The 18,651-nt window shown below is 35.4% G+C and overlaps 1 protein-coding gene across 6 annotated transcripts in view; it reads right to left on the bottom strand.

The window, feature by feature from the left end:
• Positions 1–18,651, bottom strand: part of KIAA0825 (KIAA0825 ortholog) — a 399,405-nt gene that overhangs the window by 142,071 nt on the left and 238,683 nt on the right. Inside the window, exon 21 of one of the 6 annotated variants that reach the window (XM_078067062.1) lies at positions 5,025–6,171. The exons of the other annotated variants lie outside the window; for them this stretch is intronic. Coding sequence (XP_077923188.1) covers positions 6,102–6,171 — 70 coding nt within the window. The 3' untranslated portion in view covers positions 5,025–6,101. Of the gene's footprint in view, positions 1–5,024; positions 6,172–18,651 lie in introns of those variants that run through there. 6 annotated transcript variants of the gene reach the window in all.

The raw sequence follows: 18,651 nt of genomic DNA, 5'->3' as shown, positions 1-18,651 counted from the left end.
ATTTTTTGAAATGGAAATTCAAAAGGGACACCCTTTAAATGCACCACACTGCCATGCAAACAGGCAAACCACCTGACATAATTTCTAGACACCGATACTGACACTTACACCAAATAACAAACACCACCAAAATCAAACTTAAAAAGCTTTTCACGAAGTCTTCAAGATCAAAAGCTTTTCACTGTAGATAAAATTTCTTTTTATGAAAAGCTAATGGCTTGCCACATTGTATAATGTAATTTATATTTGTCTCTAATCTCAACACAATAAAAACTATTCACATGAAAAGAAAAAGCATGATGCTTTCCTTACAGGCCAATCCAACGTCACTCACTTCCGCTTTTACACCGCGATAATACCTATTATCCAAAACCACCAGGAGCTTTTTCTTTGCAAATTTTTTATTTTCATTTCTGTACCTGATAAACAGCCTAAACTTTGGGGGGATGCGGTTTCTTTTCAAACCATTTTGTTAGTAAAACATCAAGTTCTGTCTTCGCCAACCAGACCACACAAAGATCTAATTATATGGGTGCCCACCAGAGCTCCTGCCTGTCACAGTCAGTGTCACTCAAGCTCTGTCACTCTTTCCATTAGGCATCTCTACTTTCAAAGGTCTAGGCCGTGGACATGAAAGATTTGCTCCAGGCTGACTCTTGGCATAAAAGGTAGAAGGCTGGGAATGAATTGCTTTTTTATGAATATTCATAACAATCAGGGTGGACTTCTTGAAGTTCCTAGACAGGGAGAAGTGTAACATAACTGCATGTAATCTGGTTTGTTTACGTAATTTATAATATACGTTGTGTTGCATGAAGCATGTATTACTAATAGAATATAATTAATGAATTAAAATTCACATTGGTGATAATCTGCTCTGATTTTAATAAACTGTGAAATTCCCAAGTATGGTGTAATCTAAGAAATGGTAATTATTCCTTTGGACTTGTTATGATCTATCATGTCAAGAGTCTGCGTGCTACCTGCTAAGAAGTGTCTGAGCAGGCCCCGACATGATGGACCCTAATGGCTCCAAAGGAGCCATTACCATCTCTTGTGTCAATACTTTGCGTGCTAAAGAGGATCCACAGAAGAGTTTTAAACCAGGCCTTTGCGTATCAGACAGTAATGATGACTCAATCTATTATGTCAATAATATGGAATAAAAAAGTCATTCCCCTGAATGTACACAATTACAGTCGTAGGCGTGTTTTGTCAATGATCTGCTTAAAATATTCTTTTGAGTACTCTCAGAAGACTGCATTTTAAGAATCTTGCTAGAGTAAGTTTTTTCTCATCCTAAAAATTTGCTTTTGAATGTCATTCTACATGTGGCAAATATCATAAAAAGGTTTGGATCGAAAATTAAATTCACCTGAGCAAATAATCTTCACAAACTCCTTTTAAATCATTAGATTCTCCAGGCTCCCCCAAAACATTTCAGGCAACGTTGTAAATAAAGAAGATGACTCTTACTTTCCTCCCATAAGGAAATGAATCAAATTATCAATGCAGCTTTGACCTCAGCGCCCACCATTACGGGTAGGTACCACAAGGGGCTCAATGTTGAAAATATGTCAGTATTCAACACATTCTACATTTTCTAATCAAAGGGGGAAGAATTAAGGCCAGATAGCAGAGTCTACATTGAGTTTTAAAGATATCATTATAAATGATTTTATTTTTGGAACAAGTAATTTGTTAAAATGTATTTGAATTCTACTTTACTTCTGACATCAATCTTGGATGTTGATTATGTCTTTAAACACTAAATTATTAAATGATGTTTAAGAACACAGAGGGTATTTGTAAAATATGTAAACAAGAAAAGGCATGAATTATAGTCCAATAGAACTTCTTTCAAAGCACCATTTTAAGACTAGGGAGAAGAAGGTAACTTTCATGGCTTCATATTAATATTATCCTAGTTATTTGTTAAAAATCCGCACTGGCAAAATGCCAGCTATATTTATGCACTGAGTCGAAGATCAAGAATTTTTAAAAAATAGTATCAAATGCCTTATATTTAAAATAGGAATTTGAATAAAATGTCTCCTTTTGTAATTTTATACAAATAGGTGAAATATCCTAAAAAGTAGATACAGTGCTTTTTTGTGTGTATTGATTTTTAAGAAATAGTTTCTCAGATGTGTCAGACATGCCTAGATTTTTGAGTAAAAGAGTATTTTTTTTTTTTTTAATCTTGGCTCTGTTCTTATAAAGCAATGTTTTGGCAAAGTCGGCAAGTTCCTTAAATGAAGATCTTTTTTTCCCCTTCTGGGTATCAGGAGACCATTTTAATTCACTCACCCGCTAAATTCTCAAAGGGACTGGTGTATATGGTAACATAGGAGCCAATATCCTAGCTATCAGTTTTCATACAGCCTAGCTGGACCTTTACATTACGGCTGCCCCACATTTATTGTTCTTTCATTGCATCTGTCAGCATTTCCTGACAGCGCATTATGGAGCACATGGCTACAAAGTCAGTATCAATCAGTCCACGATCATGCAGATATAAGTAGCAGACTATTGATAATGGGCCTTAAATCAGATCATCATGGTTTAAGCATAAGATTCTTAAAAGGCAGCAATCTCACGGGAACTCCTACTTGCCTGCACCTGTTACAAGCCCCACATGCCAGTTTTTACTACCTACCACTACAACTTCCCCAAAGGAAAAAACAAACACCAAAAACCAAAACAGGATCCATTAAACATATGCGCACCGTAACACGTTTCACCATGTAAAATGAAGCATGAGCAAAGGTGGCAATTAATACAACTTTCAGTCTATCTCTCTAAAAAAAAAAAAATGTGCAGATGTATGGTATTTCCCTTTACACTAATGAACCCCCTCCCACTGAGCCCCATATACACCTCACATTGACAACAGCAGTCTTGTTGTGCTTTGGAAATGTCTTACTTCAAAAGCATTTCAACTTGATATGGCCATTTAACAAGAAAAGTGAGCGAATTCATAGAGTTTAGAGGTATGCTACACCAAATTCAAGGCACCATGTTAAAAACAAAGGCATCTAATTTTTCCCAGACATAAATAATAAAACAAAACAGGAGTTGCATGCAAATTTAGTAACATAAAATTTAAGGTGATAAACAGAATGGAGGCTGGCTTCTTGTTTAGTATTCCTTAGTTATCACCATAATTGCTGCATGTCTGTCATCACTAGCAAAAGAAAAAAGTGTCTTTCTCAGCTGCTCCCCTGCTTGTTTTGTTCACTGTATTCTTGTAAAGTGGGAGAAAATAAGTGTCATTTAATGAATAGTGCTATTCTTTGTCTGACAGCTTCATATCTGTTAGGTGTAGGAGGCCTAGTACTTTCTTTTTCTGATAATGTTTTTGACAGTGTGCTAAATTCCTCCCCCAAAAGGCCGGCGTGTATATTCTGCTAAAAGGGGCTTCATCTATCCTGAATGGGTGCCCTCTTTTAACCCCCTTCAGCTTCTGTTCTTACATTAATTGAGCTGATCAGATTGAGCATATGAATTTGTCTTTGATGTATTCGTATGTTTAGTTGACGTTGCTCTCTCCCTCATTGGCAGCGGACAGAGCTCTCAGACAAATAGGACTGTTGCCATGGTAACAGGCAATAGCTAGGGATCTCTTGAAAAATATTTTTATTTCAAAATTCAAACTGGAAAATTCTCACTGGATATGGTTCTCAGTTCTAAACGTGTCATATCTAATGATGAATGCAATTAGGAATCCCACCAGTGTTTTAAATAATAAATTAGCCTAATTTTCTAGGCCTGGCATGATGACATACAAATACTAAAAAGGCGTCTTCTTTTTTAAAATCCATGACAAAGGACTTATTAATGACTTTTGTTCTTAGGATTTCAAATTAAAACGGATGGTAGGCTAATGATAGCGCTTTCTATCTGCTGAAAACCAGAGGCCTAGAGGTAAACTTATTATTTTTTTTTTAAAGAAAACACTTCAAGCTGCTCTGATATTTGGTTATTTCATAAAAAAAAAAGCAGGTGTAGAAATCCTTCTATAAATGTTGAAAGCTTTAGCAGTTGGTAAATCTCAGTGGATAAAAAATGCCCATGGCCATTTTTAATTACGGAGCATGAAAAAAAGGAATGGATGGTAAACATAAGTTTTATAGATCACTATCATCTTCCAATGGCGGAGTTTTCAAATTCTACTATTTTATTTGAAACAAGAAAAAAAAAACAGAAACAAATACTTTGATATATGCTATAAATTCTAGTGATTTTTTAAAACAATTTATTCGTGATTAGACAATTCCAGTTATATTAACAATTATTTCCCCCCAATGTGGGCCTTCGAGAACAATGAAAACCACTCTACAGTTGGACAGTTTCAAGAATCTGACATAATATGTAACCACATTATAAAGAGGGTTATTAAAAACAAACCAAATTTTTCTATTCCTTAAACTCTACAATTTAACGTTGTTCAGTTCTTTGGTATCTGTTTTTCAAAATTGTGTTATATGTCAAAATGCAGACTTAGCTTTTTGATATTAACTAACTGGCAATGGTACATTGTTTAATTTTGAGTTAGAACCGTCCACACATTAAAATCAAAGCAAATCTTATGTACATCTTGGGTTTGCCTGAAGCAAATAGATCTTACTCAAACTTTAGAACATCAGCACACAAAATAACCAACAGTGAGGTTAAATTAAATCTGAAAGGTAGTGAGTGTCCATAATACTTGAGTGTTCCCATGTTAAATATGGCTTTACATCTGTACATATAAAATAGTTGGTGCTTAAAGCAAAAGATAGAAAAAAGCTAAACCTAAGATGTCAGCAGTTACTAATTTCTATTCTTTCACTATTACTTTCTAAATAATAATTTTGTTAACAGGGCTATTAGAAGTTTTATTCTAGGTTATTCCACTAAATCACCTGAAATATTACTTTTTCATCAAAATTGAAATGTAGTATTTCCCAAAATGTCCCCCCCTGTGACACCCCCGTCCCACCAACACCCTGCTATATGAAAAAGTGCAGGGGACTAGTAAAGAACATTTCAACTTCACTGATAAGCGAACATTTCTCCCCTTGACTCAATTCTGTTCTATTTCATCAAAAAACCCACAGTGAAGACAGCACATCCAAACTGACTCAAAGTTCACATGGATAGCTGTGGAGCCTCCTGAAGCTCTCCGGGAGGGTGGGCACATCCCGGGGAGGTCCAGGCATGCACCCCACCCCGCCTGGCTGTCCTGATGGTCATATAGAAATAGTACGCTCTGATGAAGAGGATATACCATTTCTTCCCCAATAAAGCTTTCGTTGTTTTACTGAGTTGGGGAAGTATGTTGTCTTCGCACTATTTCAGAGCGATTAAAGCCATTTTAAAGAGTATCTTTTCTTGTTTTTGAAACTCAAAGGTAATTCATACCCATCACGCAAAGCCAAAAAAATATCTTCCATGTGTCCCTTCAGCTCCGAAGCTAACCACCCCACCTGAAAAGAACCACTGCCTTAAAAATCAGTAATTGGTTATGCATCCTTTCAGACCTCTTTATATTAAAAGCCATTTTGAGAGCACCACTTTTCATTTACCTTCTACCTTCTGACCCATTGTAACAAGTGGTATGAGAAAGGGAAAAGACAGCAGGAAAAGTTTTGATTCTTTTCCCCTATGTCTTCATTAGGGAGTAAGACTGGAGAAACAATATTGTTTCACTTCTCAGTCACAGTCAACGGCCACAACTCTGGAGCAGGGAGGAAGGGAACTCTGTTCCTGCTCCACCATGGTCACAACCCTCCGAGAGCCTGAAAGCCCCAATCCTCAGGGTCCTCCCAGTCTTCCGTAATCTGAGAGCCACCGCCCTCCTGGGATCCACAATCCCGAAGGGGGAGTGCGCGCTCCTCACCGGATTTACCACGTTGCCGTCCTGGGTTGTAGAAGGAAAGCCCTGCCTTTCAGTGTTTAAAATATTTTGAAAATACAAAGCAAGACGATGCCAGTTCCTTCTTTTGCTCAGCAGCACAGAGCTACTCAAGTACAGAGTGGTTCATTGACTTTGGCGCTCCAGGCTGAAATCAGCTCCATAGGTGTCCAGCGAGCCGAAATAAAAGCTAAACACGTTGTTACTGAAACCTCTGCTGCATTCCACAACCCTCAGAAAATGTAAGGCAGCACCAGGCAGTGGAAAGAGACCTAGATTTGGAATCAGAATGACAGGGTCAGACATTTCTCACTAGCACTCAGACCTTTAGTGACCTTCCTGAGTTATAACATCTTCATCTGTGAAATAGGGATCATGATATCAGCCCTCCTCCTAGGGTTATTGTGCAGGGAAAATGAGATAACAGATACGAATGTTCTAAAGTGTGCTTTAAATATATATAGCTTGCACTTGAACCTTACATTCTCTATATTTTAAAAATTAAAATCAAGCATATGAGGCGCCTGGGTGGCTCAGTCGTTAGGCGTCTACCTTCGGCTCAGGTCATGATCCCAGGGTCCTGGGGTCGAGCCCTGCATCGGGCTCCCTGCTCCGCGGAAAGCCTGCTTCTCCCTCTCCCTCTCCCCCTGCTTGTGTTCCCTCTCCCGCTGTGTTTCCCTCTGTCAAATAAATAAATAAAATCTTAAAAAAAAAAAAATGAAGCATATTGGTTTTGCCACGTAAGCTACGTTTCTCCATAAAATACTCAAATTTACACTTATCATGGATAACTAATGTAATTTTATAATGTATCACCTTACAATATAAAATACCTTTAACTTTAAAACCTATTACTTATTATGAAAAGTAGTTTGTTTTTATACCATAATTAACTTAAAAATGTCTAATTCCTATGTACCATTTGTTTTCTGCAGTGGAATATGCTTTTGAATTCATTAATTTAGCAAGTAAGAGAAATTAGTCAAAGGCAAAAAAAATTAAATGTTCTGATTTAGTAAATTATAATTACATAAAACTGCTTAAGAGTAATACTCAAGAATTCATTTTGATATAAAATTTCTACCTCGCCTATTTCAGAAAATTTAATTTAGATCCATCATGAATTATGTCTATTACAGATGATAGGTAAACATGTACACTATATCTGTGTATATATAGTAGATAGAAAATTAGGTAAGATGGCTATAAATACACAAAGCAGCCCCTCAATTATAAGTGGATTATTTCTGAAAGTTGATTGTAAATTGCTTATTAACAACTTGGGAAATATCATCTCACAGAAACAACACTGATATGATGTGGTAGGCCCAGCCTACCTCAGAAAAAAATCCAACTGACCCATAATTTACCCCAGAGATTAATAACCATACAGGGACAAGGATTTCTTGTAGAAAATACACATCTGCCCTTGCTGGCAAGGCCAGGCTCTTTCCCCGATGACTGGAGAGCTGGACAGGCTGAGTGGTAGAACAGGCTGGGCTCAGACTATGCGGAGCAGATGCCAATTTATTTACTTTTGGGGGAAAAAAAACCAAACTCAAAAGATCAGGAACAGGAATAAAGATGGTGGCAGAGACTCCCTCCGCTATCTGCTGATACATAATAAAAGGTTAATAATTACAGCTAAAATAACATGCAATAGCAGAACTAAGCAGGCTGGGATTTGGGGCTGAGAGGAGGTAAAGGAATCAGGAGCATTGGCACTACAGCAGCAGCGGTAGGAGGAAAAAGAGGGGGAGGCTTGGGAGGGATGTTTTCCTCCTCATACCACCAATTCTGGTCCCCCTAGAGGTTGTCCTGGGTCAGTCATCCCTCAACCCAAGAGCGAAGTGAGAAGCACCCGGAGAAGCCTGGGAGTAAGGGAGGTCCATCTGTGTAGATGGTAGAGCCGGAGCCGGGACTGCGAGAGAGAGAGGGAGAGCACACAAGTCCGCGTGCTGTGATTGGAAAGCAGAGGGATACCCAAGGCTACAGTGTGTCTAGGAATTTGTGTGACCGTGACAAAAGCAAGAAGGACCCAAGGGAGACGGACAGGGCACTTAATCGCTTCCTACCTCCAAGCCAAGCCAGTCTCTTGGCTCCCTAGCTCTCTTCCTACTCCACTCCTATCTTCTCTCAGTGACCTAACAGCATTGTCCTCCTCCTACCTTCTCCACATCAGAGTGCCCAGGGCCTCAGGCCTCAGTCAGAATGACCCTCATCGACTCCATCACAGCTTATAAATATCCTCTGAACTACCATCACTACCACAGTAATTCCACCCTGGTCTCTGCTTTGACTTCCATGTAACCACGTCCATCTCCTACTCCATCTGCCCAGATGTCTTAAATGCATCCCCAGTGTAATAGGCACTGAACAGAATTCTTGATTTCTCCCCCAAATTCCATTCTTCCTAGGTTTCCTCATTTCAGTAAATCACACCCTCATTCACACAGTGGTTCGTGCCAATAACATGGGAGATCTCCTTGATTTGTTCCTCTCACACCTCACACTCAATCCGTCAGCAATCCTTCAAGTTCTAGTTTACACATGGTTCGACCCCACATCTTCAAAATGGCTGCCAAAGTCCAATCACTTCTTGCCACCTCCATCAACTTAATCTCACCTGGGACTATGGTCGCTGCATTCTACTTTTTCTCTTCTACTCTTTTACCCTTACGGTCTACTTTCATAGCAATCAGAACAATGTTTCGAAGGTATAAGATTATACCTCTTCAAGCTCAGTACCCTCCAAAGACTTGTTATCACACAAAATCAAAGCCTTCCTATGAGATCTGGCCGCTGGTCACCTCTTTGCCTCCTCTCTTTCCTCCCTCTCCTCTCATTTAGCTCCAGTCACAGTGGTCTTCTTGCTCTCCTTGGACAATGTGGAGCTTGTTTCTGTCTCTGAGCAGAATGGCAAATGTGCTATTCCCTCTGCCTGATGTGCTCTTCCCCAGACATTTTCATAGATTGGTCCCTCGGGTCGTACAAGCATCACTTTCCCACAGATGCCCTCTCTGGTTATCTTACCTGAAGAGTCACCTGTCCACCATACCCTTATATGGCTTATTTTACTTCATAGCCTTTTTCCTACCTGACATTATGTTCATATTTATTGATTCATCAGTTTATTGTCTACTTTATCATTAGAACATAAATTTTAAGAAGGTAAAGATTTTGTCCAAATTCCTCTCTACTGCCCACCCAGTCCAGCTAAAATCGTCCAGACCTAGTAGGTACTCAGTCTATGTATGTTAACTGCTCATTTTGACACTGCAAATCAATTGTTTTACAATGGAAAAAATATTAGTTACTCATACTGACACATAAAAATCCTGTTTTACAAAAGGAAAATATTATGTTACATGGCCTTTAATCCATCTTTCAGAATATTACTTTGCATGATTATTTTTTCTTATAGTGATTTTCAAAACCAGTTAGATTTTTCAAAATCAATTAAGACCTTTAAACATAAGTACCTTCTACACTTACATGGTAGGAGAGGGAAAAACGAAAAGGCTGACAAATTCTTTACTCTTATATTTTTAAAATGTGTTCTGAAATTTAAGCAGTAGTTATGTAACTCTTCCTACTGAGATTTTGTTAAATAATTTACTATTTGACAGTCTATGTCACAGTTTTTCACACTATATCTGGAGTTATGAACGGAACTATAAATGGCCTACTACTATAATCTAAAGTAGAAATTCCAAGGGTAAAGAGTTTATTTATATTAATGGGTTAGATATCAAGTCATTGGCTTTCTAGAAGCATCTTAAATAAATGCTAAAGCCCTTCAAGAGTTATAAAAGTGAAAACTACATTTCATTTTTTTACCATGTACTCAAAGCTAGCAGCATGAATGTTACTAAGAAAAACCCTGATATTTATAGTGCTTACTTTGTACCATGTACTATTTGAAATCGTTCATTTGATGAATTCACCTAATCCTTGTAACCAACTCAAAAAGTAGCTCCATTTTACAGATGAAAAAACTGAGGCACTGAAAGGTTGGCTGCCTAAGGTCACACAGCTAGAAGGTGGTAGAGCTGAGATTTGAACCGTAGCTATTTGGATCCAGAGCATGTGAATTTAACTACCAAGGAGTCATAGCACGTGCACTTTGCTCCACGATTTCTGCCCGCAAAGTGTAATTCAGTTAGCAAACATAAGACAGAAGTTTGTATGTGTAAGAGATTATCACTAATAGGAACTTTGTTCCTGACACTATACTTTGAAGGTGCTTTATACACTAAGCACCCTTTGCTCTGAGATGGCTGGTTATGGTACACAATTTAACACACTGCACATCTTCTGGATGTCTTTAATTCTTTAAGGGTACATTTGTTAAAATAACGTTTAATAGAAAAGAACTTTTAATTAACAAATTTACAATTGTGTGAAATTCCCAGAAAAGTGAGATTTCATCATAAATTAAGTTACAAATGATTGTAACATATAAAATTTCATGATTAAATTGATTTCTCACTCTGAATTCCAAACAAATTATGGACATCAACACAGAAATATTATTTTAAATGGTGTTTTAGTGAATTTGGACAGGTCAAACCACACAAAAATTTCAAGAGCCATGCTAATGATGAATTTTGCTTTTGGGATCTTAGAGACTAGAATTTCTGTTGACTTTTTCTCTGATTTCTAACAATTTTGAGATCATTCTCATTAGAAAGGAGGAACCATAGAGATTAAAAAAAAATATTCTAGGCTTTAACATTCCTTTCAAAACAGAGTAATACATATGTAATGAGCCACAAGAGGCAAGGATTTCTTAGTCATTTATTTACCTTTCACTATCTTAAATTTCTTTGTCATTGACATATTTTCCTGTTTAGGTAGGTAACTAAAGAGACCCCAAAATAATAGTTTGCGCTAATCTAAAGCATGCCCAAGACATGAATCAAGTTTACCCATACATAAACTAACTGCCAGAGAAAGCCATCATTTTTTAAATATATAAGCTAATATTTAAAAAATCACTATAAACTTCCTATATGTTAGATGGTCCAATACTCTGCATTCTACAGGCATGCTTTGCACTCCAGCTGTAGCAGTAAAATTACTGAAACTGTAATTCTCTTAATATTTAAATAATATATTAAAATTTAATTTTCAGCACCTGGAAGAATCTGTTTTTGTGCCAGCAAATGAGGGAGCCGGGCCTGGAGCTCCTATACATATGGGACTCAAACACAACCTAGCACAAATAATTACTAAGCTAGACAGCTGTAGTCACCATGGTAGTCATTTAAAAATCAGGTCAAAGTTGCTTGCATTCTTTTCCATTTTCTAGATACCAGAGTGCATAAATTCTGTGGTGTTTATCTTTTTCTATCTCCTACATTTTGTAAATTATTTATTTTTACTGATAACTGTAGATTGGGGTGGAAAGGGTAGCAAGGACATCTTGTGAGCCCTTTTTTAAGTTGGGCATGTTAAAAGAAATTACGCTCCTGATTTCTCCGCTTCTCGAAATGGCTCATGTGAGTGCGCTGATCCTAAAACATACGTATTTGTTAAATCTGCTTACAAGAAGGATTAGAATATATTCTGGGAATAAACAACAACAAAAAAACTAAAGTATATTTACTGTTGTATATATGCAGCTTTCCATACATGTGTGTGTATAAAAGGAGTCTAAATATAGACACACACGTCATTAATGAGATATTCTTCAAAGTATTCTCTATAATTTTTCAGATCATGATGCCATCTGGTCCATGTGTAAGAGAAAAAAAATTCAAGTTTTTCATTTATTAAATTTGAACAAATTACTGGGCGAGGGGAATAGTGAACTGAGGAGTCAGAAACATTTTATATTTTATACACTTTCATTCACACCTAAGAAAATAAAACTGTTTTAAAGAATGTCTTCTATCGACACAAAATTCCTAAGTTCATAACCCTATCTGGAGCTGGGTAGGTGGCATCTCTCTTCTCTTCCAGGCTCCAGCATTCCCAACGTACTTAACTGAAACAAAAACTCAGGAGAGCATAGGACATCTTAGCATTTTTTTCTACCACTTCAGTGAGATGCACATTGTTTTGCCCAAAAGCTCTAATAAAAAGAAAATTAATTTGAAAAGTGTATTTAGTAAAAGGATGGCAATGGCAATAAACTCCTTTGAAAGAAAAATTTCAATTGCTTCCAGTTATTTTTAGATTTCCAATCAGATTCTTGGACATGAAAAAGGGTCTAAATGTCTGCTTTTGAAAGCATCCAAAGACATGCTACACCTGATATTTAGAAAGAAAATAAAGATTTTTTTTTTTTTTTTTTTGATGGAGGAAAGATGGGGATTAGGGGATAGGAAAAAAAAATGTACCAAGAATTTATACACTATTACCTTCAATCATTTTGATGCAAGTCATTCATACCACCACCATGCTAACAAGACATCCAATTTACTAAACAATGAATACTGAAAATACATTTAAAAGGTACAAATGACTGTCCAAAGAATGACACTGAAAAATATTAAGTAACAGCTCTACCTCAAGATAAGCCTCACCATTAAAGAGTTTTAATGAAGAGAGCCTTCAAAGGCTAAATCAGGAGGCATTGATTAGATTGCCTCTAACTTTGTGTTTTGACACCTTCGTCTTTCGTGGCATTATATTGTCTCTGTTCATCTTACAAAGGAAGCATTTTACTAGGCCCACACAAGAACAGGAGACAGCAATGCTTATAAAAGAGACTGTCAAGGGTGTGAGCCAAAATGGGTCTCATTTGGATTTCAAGTGAAGAAAACTCCTAATGCATTTCATTACAATGTATGCGAACCTCTGAAAAGAAGGATGGATTGGGATTCTCATCCCTATTAATTTATTGAAATGGATTCAGTTTTTTCTTGTATATCAAGAGAGACCATGTGTTTCAAGCAAGGTAACAATATTATAGTCCCAATAACCAAATATGCTATGATTCAGTATGCCCTTCTGTGAGATAAAGAGGATGCAATTTTCTTGATAATTGGGATTGGAGTTTAAAAATAAATCCTACAATAGCATGGCAACAAATAAATATTCTTTGTTACTATCAGTTTTAAAGATATGATCAAGCTGCTATACAACACAGGGATTGATTCAGTCTTTGTTACCAGAGCAGGCTTTTTACCATTTGAAATCCTATTTTTTCCCTTACTACTGTCATTCACATATTGACTTTTTATTTCATTGAGGAATTACATGCATGATGTAATTAGGATAACACCAATGAAAGTCATATTGTATTAAAAGATAGTGAAAAGAGAATGAGACAAAGTCACAGCATTTTAAGCACTACTGTAGACCATGTATATATATATATACACACACACACACACACACCTTCTTAAGAATATTCTAGTCATCAAGGCACCTATTAGGTAATTCATAGTAAAAAAAAAAAAAAAAGTACTTATATTTGGCTGATTCTCCAACTTCAGTAGAATGATACCCACCATTCAAAAAATTCAATCTCTAACCACAGAGAAATGCCACATGATCTAATGCTCTTAGACATTCTAAATAATTTCATAAATTCACAGGATTACAAATATAAGACATATGCTCTCATTGCTCTTTAACACCATTAACATTTAGAGATGATTGATTATGTTATACCAATAACATTCAGTGAATTCAAAGCTGATCTATTTTTTATGTAAATCATACAACCTGCTAGTCAAATTAAAGGTTAAATATACATAAAGTCTTAGAATAAAATACAGATAATCTTTCACATAGAACATGGACCCATGATATACCTACTCAAACGTAATAGGAACCATGGATTCGCACATTGCTTACTAATTAAATCCAGAAAAACAGCATGAGCATGTCCTCCTTATGTTATTATACGTTTTATTCCAAATGGGAATAATATATCCATGGCTAAGTAGAATTACAAAATATAGCTAGAAAACACAATTGGAAATAAATGTACATTTACAAACTTGGAAAGAACCCTCTATAAACAAATTCATATTTATCATATACATTTTCCCATAGATAGAACTATAAAATAGGTGCAGTTAGAGTACACATAAACCAAAAACTCACCATATGTACATACATGTTTGATGTATGTGTGGATGCATATATTCTTTAATCAAGAGAAAACTATATACAAAAACAGCAAATCTCAGTTAACGTTAGTATGTGATTATTTTTATAAGTATACATCTCCCTGTAATACATACAATAGAGGAATTTTTTGATGAATTGTAATTAAATTAGAATGATGCATGTTTCTTATTTTTATCTTGACAGTTCTTGTATTCTCAAGCAGAGCCCATTACACACAAATATACAGCAGGTTACTTGCTGAATAATGTATTTCAAGTACTTAAAATGACTGGGGTGTTGCCTAAGATCTACATGTGAATACATATTTTGGCCTTAATTTTCATCACCGCATTTCTAAAACTGAATATATTTTATATCCTACTTACAAAGCAGTTAATATCAGATTTTTTTTTTCAGGACATAACAAAGGTAATAATACCATCTTTATGATATAAACTTTATGACATTCTGAATAAAACTGACAAGTATAAAATTTGATCCATAAAATAAGTGATATACTTATGTTAATTCACCTTTTTAAAGATATTATGTGTTGCTCCATTTTTTTGACAAGGCTTCCATTCATACTAGAGACATGTTGAAAAACACTATATTTTCTCTCAATAAGGAAAATCACTTTACCCACTATCATGCTTGTTCTGTCTCAATAAAAAATCAATCATCAAATGCTTGCTTCCAAGTTTTACTTGTTAAACTGCCAATTTATGCATACACTTTGGCTCAGCAGAATTTCACTCAGCACCATTTCTTTCATTATTATAATTTTGTACATCTCATAAAATGTCTTAAACTTAGGGGTTAGTGGAAGTTACGAAAGTGTCTATGTGCTTCTACATAGCATCTGAGGCTTATAGTGAAAATAGAGTGGTGGGATATCATTTCAAACCATCATTTTTAAATAAAAAGAAAAACTATATCTTTCTGGGGTTTTTCAAAGTAATAAAGGCCTGATTGATCCCACTGACTAAGGCAATTGAATCGGTTGTCTAAATGGTAGTAACGTCAATGTCAGATATGTGGTTATCTTTTCATCTGGGCCCATTCTTGAACGTAAAAATCAGATGTTTGAAGGACATTTCACTGACCTGTTATGGCCTCTACGACTCTCAAACACAATACTGGTATTCCTTATATAAGTGCCACATTTTGGATAAAAACCGTTTCATCAATGATGCCTTTGCGACATCTGGCGGTCCTTAGGATATATAAAAATTACTTTTTGTTTTTCCAAATCTATCGGTACTTGAAATTCCAGTCCAAAAGCCTTTGATACCCCCTAGCGGGGGCACAAAAGCACTCTGGCCTGTAAGCTAGGACGTGGACTACCATGAATCCATATGGTGCAAAAGGTCACAAATCTTGAGATGTGGTGACATCATGACAATAAGACACTTTCTAGACAGAAGCTGACCCATTTTGAATATAAAAAGGACCCTGATCACATGTTCCCACACATTTAAAACTATAGAGAAAAAAGAAATATGCTAAGTGCTCTACGCCGAAGCTGAACACTGGTGTTTGAGGGTACCTATAGTTCTCACACGTCAGGAATACTACCGGGAGATTTCCAGCAAGATTGCTTTAAATGACCTAAGAGTCCTGGTTTTTTATAAGTTGCTGCTCAGTACATGTTAATAAGCGCGAGAGAAGTGGCTGAATCACAGGATGCGTGTTTCCAGGCAATCTTTTTAAATGATTAATCCAGCCATGCTGAAGCTTGTTGTACATGGTTCTGCCTTTATTTATGTTTTCAGCAAAGCACAGGCCTTAAATATTACTTGATACAGAAGAAAAAACTGCCCTTTGGATTTTTATTCTTGTTCTGTAGGCAATTCAGTATAAGGAAGGAGGAATAAAAACCCACTTCCATCTCTTCATTGTCCTTTCTACAGGTGTATTTGTTGTCCACACTGAGAAATCATGACTTTTCTAATTCCTTGCTCAGTAGGAGAAAACTGCATATGCTATACAGTTGATTTGTTCCTTTATTCTGAGTCTAGGTGAAGTAGCACACGTGACAGCACTGAGACCAAGTTCAAGTGTACTATGTTGATTATATATTTTCAACTTCCTTTCCAAATATTTGTTTGAACAATCTATATTACTTTGGCTATAAATTAATACTTTCAATGGGTTTTCCAGAGGGAAAAAATCTCATGTTTTCCAGCTTTTGTTTTATAACAAATTTAATATTTAATATGTAATATTTAATTATGTAACTCATATTTAATATGTAATATTTTCATTATGTAACTCATTTTTTATTTTTTCAAATATTAATAGTCATTATAAAAGACAGTGGATTCACTTCTCCTGACATGGTACTAGCATTTATCTTATTTATGCATGCATCACTGAGTTGCATCCAAATATATCTTTATTTCATAATTAATTTTCACTTATAAAGAACATATAAAAACTTTCCCTGTAGAAATTACTTTGAGTTTACATGCAATTATAAAAAGTTTCATGTATATTAAAAGTTCTCAGGTGTGTCTTCCATTAGTTACATGCAGCTCTTAGGGTGGCAGTAAGTTCCCTTGATCCTATTTGTAGATTGAAATTTGAAACAGATATGGATATTTATCCTCTAAAGTTAGTCCACATTCCCCATTTTAACAATGCAGAATCATATAGAACAATAAAGTAAACAGAAATTGATATTGTATTCTCTTGCCATTGTTTAAAAGGATCTTTTCTGAGAAAGTAATGGGATATTAAACATGCCAGTGTGCATTATTATTAAAAATAAATAGTAAGATGAAAAAGGTAAAATGACTTATTATTACTATATTATTTGCTATTACTGTAGATTACAACAGATGGCTTGATAAATAACAAAGTAAAAACAATAATGAGATGTACTGAGCAAAATAATCAATTACCTTTCTTTGCCCCAAATGCATTTTAATAAAATCAACACTACAATGGAAGCTAGAAAAAATGACCACAGACATATCTTTACAGTAATGACACATCTTTTCAAATGTTAAACAATAATTTTGAGAAAGGATAATACCAAATATGCAATCCTTCTATCTATACTTAGATACTAAACTAGCAAAATGTGTTTCAAATATGATGGCACATACAAAGAATTAAAGTCATAATCCTAAAGTATATTTCATTGTTTTGTCGAGTCCGTCTTTTAGAAATAGCATTATAGGATGTTATAGAGAAATTTTACCATGTAACTTCCAAGAGCCACATCAAGAATTATCAAAATAAATCCTGCCCTCAACTATCAATACAAAGAAATGGGAATTTTGTCACATTATCTAAGTATTCATTAAAGTTATGTTGTTTTGTGAAGGCCATTGTGGAAGCAGCAAAAAGGAGAACAGACACACAAGAATTAGGAAAAGTGAGAAAATAAAATGGAAATAAGCAAACAACTAAAGATAAAAGATGTTAGCTATGGAAGGCATCGAGGGAGGTACAACATAAGCATAATTGGTATCCCTAAAGAAAAGAATCAAACACAGGGAATGGGGGAAATATCTGAAGATATAATTTAAGGAAACTTACTAGAAATAAAGATGTGCATATATAGATTGAAAGAACACAGTGCCTTGGGAAACCTGATGCAGAAAGATAAATACCAAGACATATGCTGGTGAGAGAACACAGCTTCAAAGATGAAAAAAATAACTATTTTGCCTTTCAGGTAAAAATATCAAATTACTAAAGGAGGAAAAGATGGGCTAGCTCAAAAGCTATCTACAGAAACAGTAGAACTATGGCTCTCAAGTCTTTTGAGAAACAAAGCATTACCCCATAGGTACATAGCCAGTCAAACTGTCATTCAAGAATAAAGGCAACACTTGTCGTAATGAGTACAGGGTGATGTCTGGAAGGGTGGGATTACTATACTGTATACCTGAAACTAATATTACACTGTATGCTAACTAACTGGAATTAAAATTAAAAATTTTAAAAACAGGAAAAAAGAATAAAGGCAACAAACACAAAATATTTAAATATGCAATATTTAAGAAAGACAACTGGTATGATCTCATTTGAATAAGCTACTAAAGACTGAAATTAAGTTGAGAAGTAAATGGAGAAATGATCGCAAAAGGTAATAATTAGAATTGAATCCATTTAAATATACAAGAAAGTTTAAAATAACTGAGAATTATAATTAAGAAACAGAATGTAAATGCTAAAACCAACACAATTTAAGAATATAAGCAAAAGTTTCTCAACAAGAACTTAGCAAAAAGGTTGAACTTATGGTGGGTACTTTAATTTCCTTATCTTCTGTGTGAGAGCACAAAAAGTATCCTTTAATTAATTACCAGCATATTTAGAGTTATGACTGTAAATAATAAAAGAGCCAAGACAAAATATTCAAATAAAATTAGGTGGTGAAGAATGGGGGAGGTTAGAGAGGAAAAGAAGGAGGCAGTTGAAGATACTAGTTTTACCATTATTCATTATGGGGAGTCAATAGGTAAGACCAAAGAAATATGATTAAGTATATTAAGCAAAGTTATAGTTATAAAGGGTAGTCATTAGAAGAACTAACACAGAAAATAACCATTTGCTGGGGAAGTGGATTGCCTAGAGGACACGGGAGGGGGCCTTACCTTTCATTATTCATCTATCTGTGACTTTTGATTTTTACACTACATCTATGGCTTGGCTTATGAAAGATA

The sequence above is a fragment of the Halichoerus grypus genome, chromosome 2 (assembly GCF_964656455.1).
Source record: "Halichoerus grypus chromosome 2, mHalGry1.hap1.1, whole genome shotgun sequence".
NCBI classification, from domain to species: Eukaryota; Metazoa; Chordata; class Mammalia; order Carnivora; family Phocidae; genus Halichoerus; species Halichoerus grypus.
Note: the sequence above shows the minus strand (reverse complement) of the source record. Positions and strands in the feature narration are given on the sequence as shown.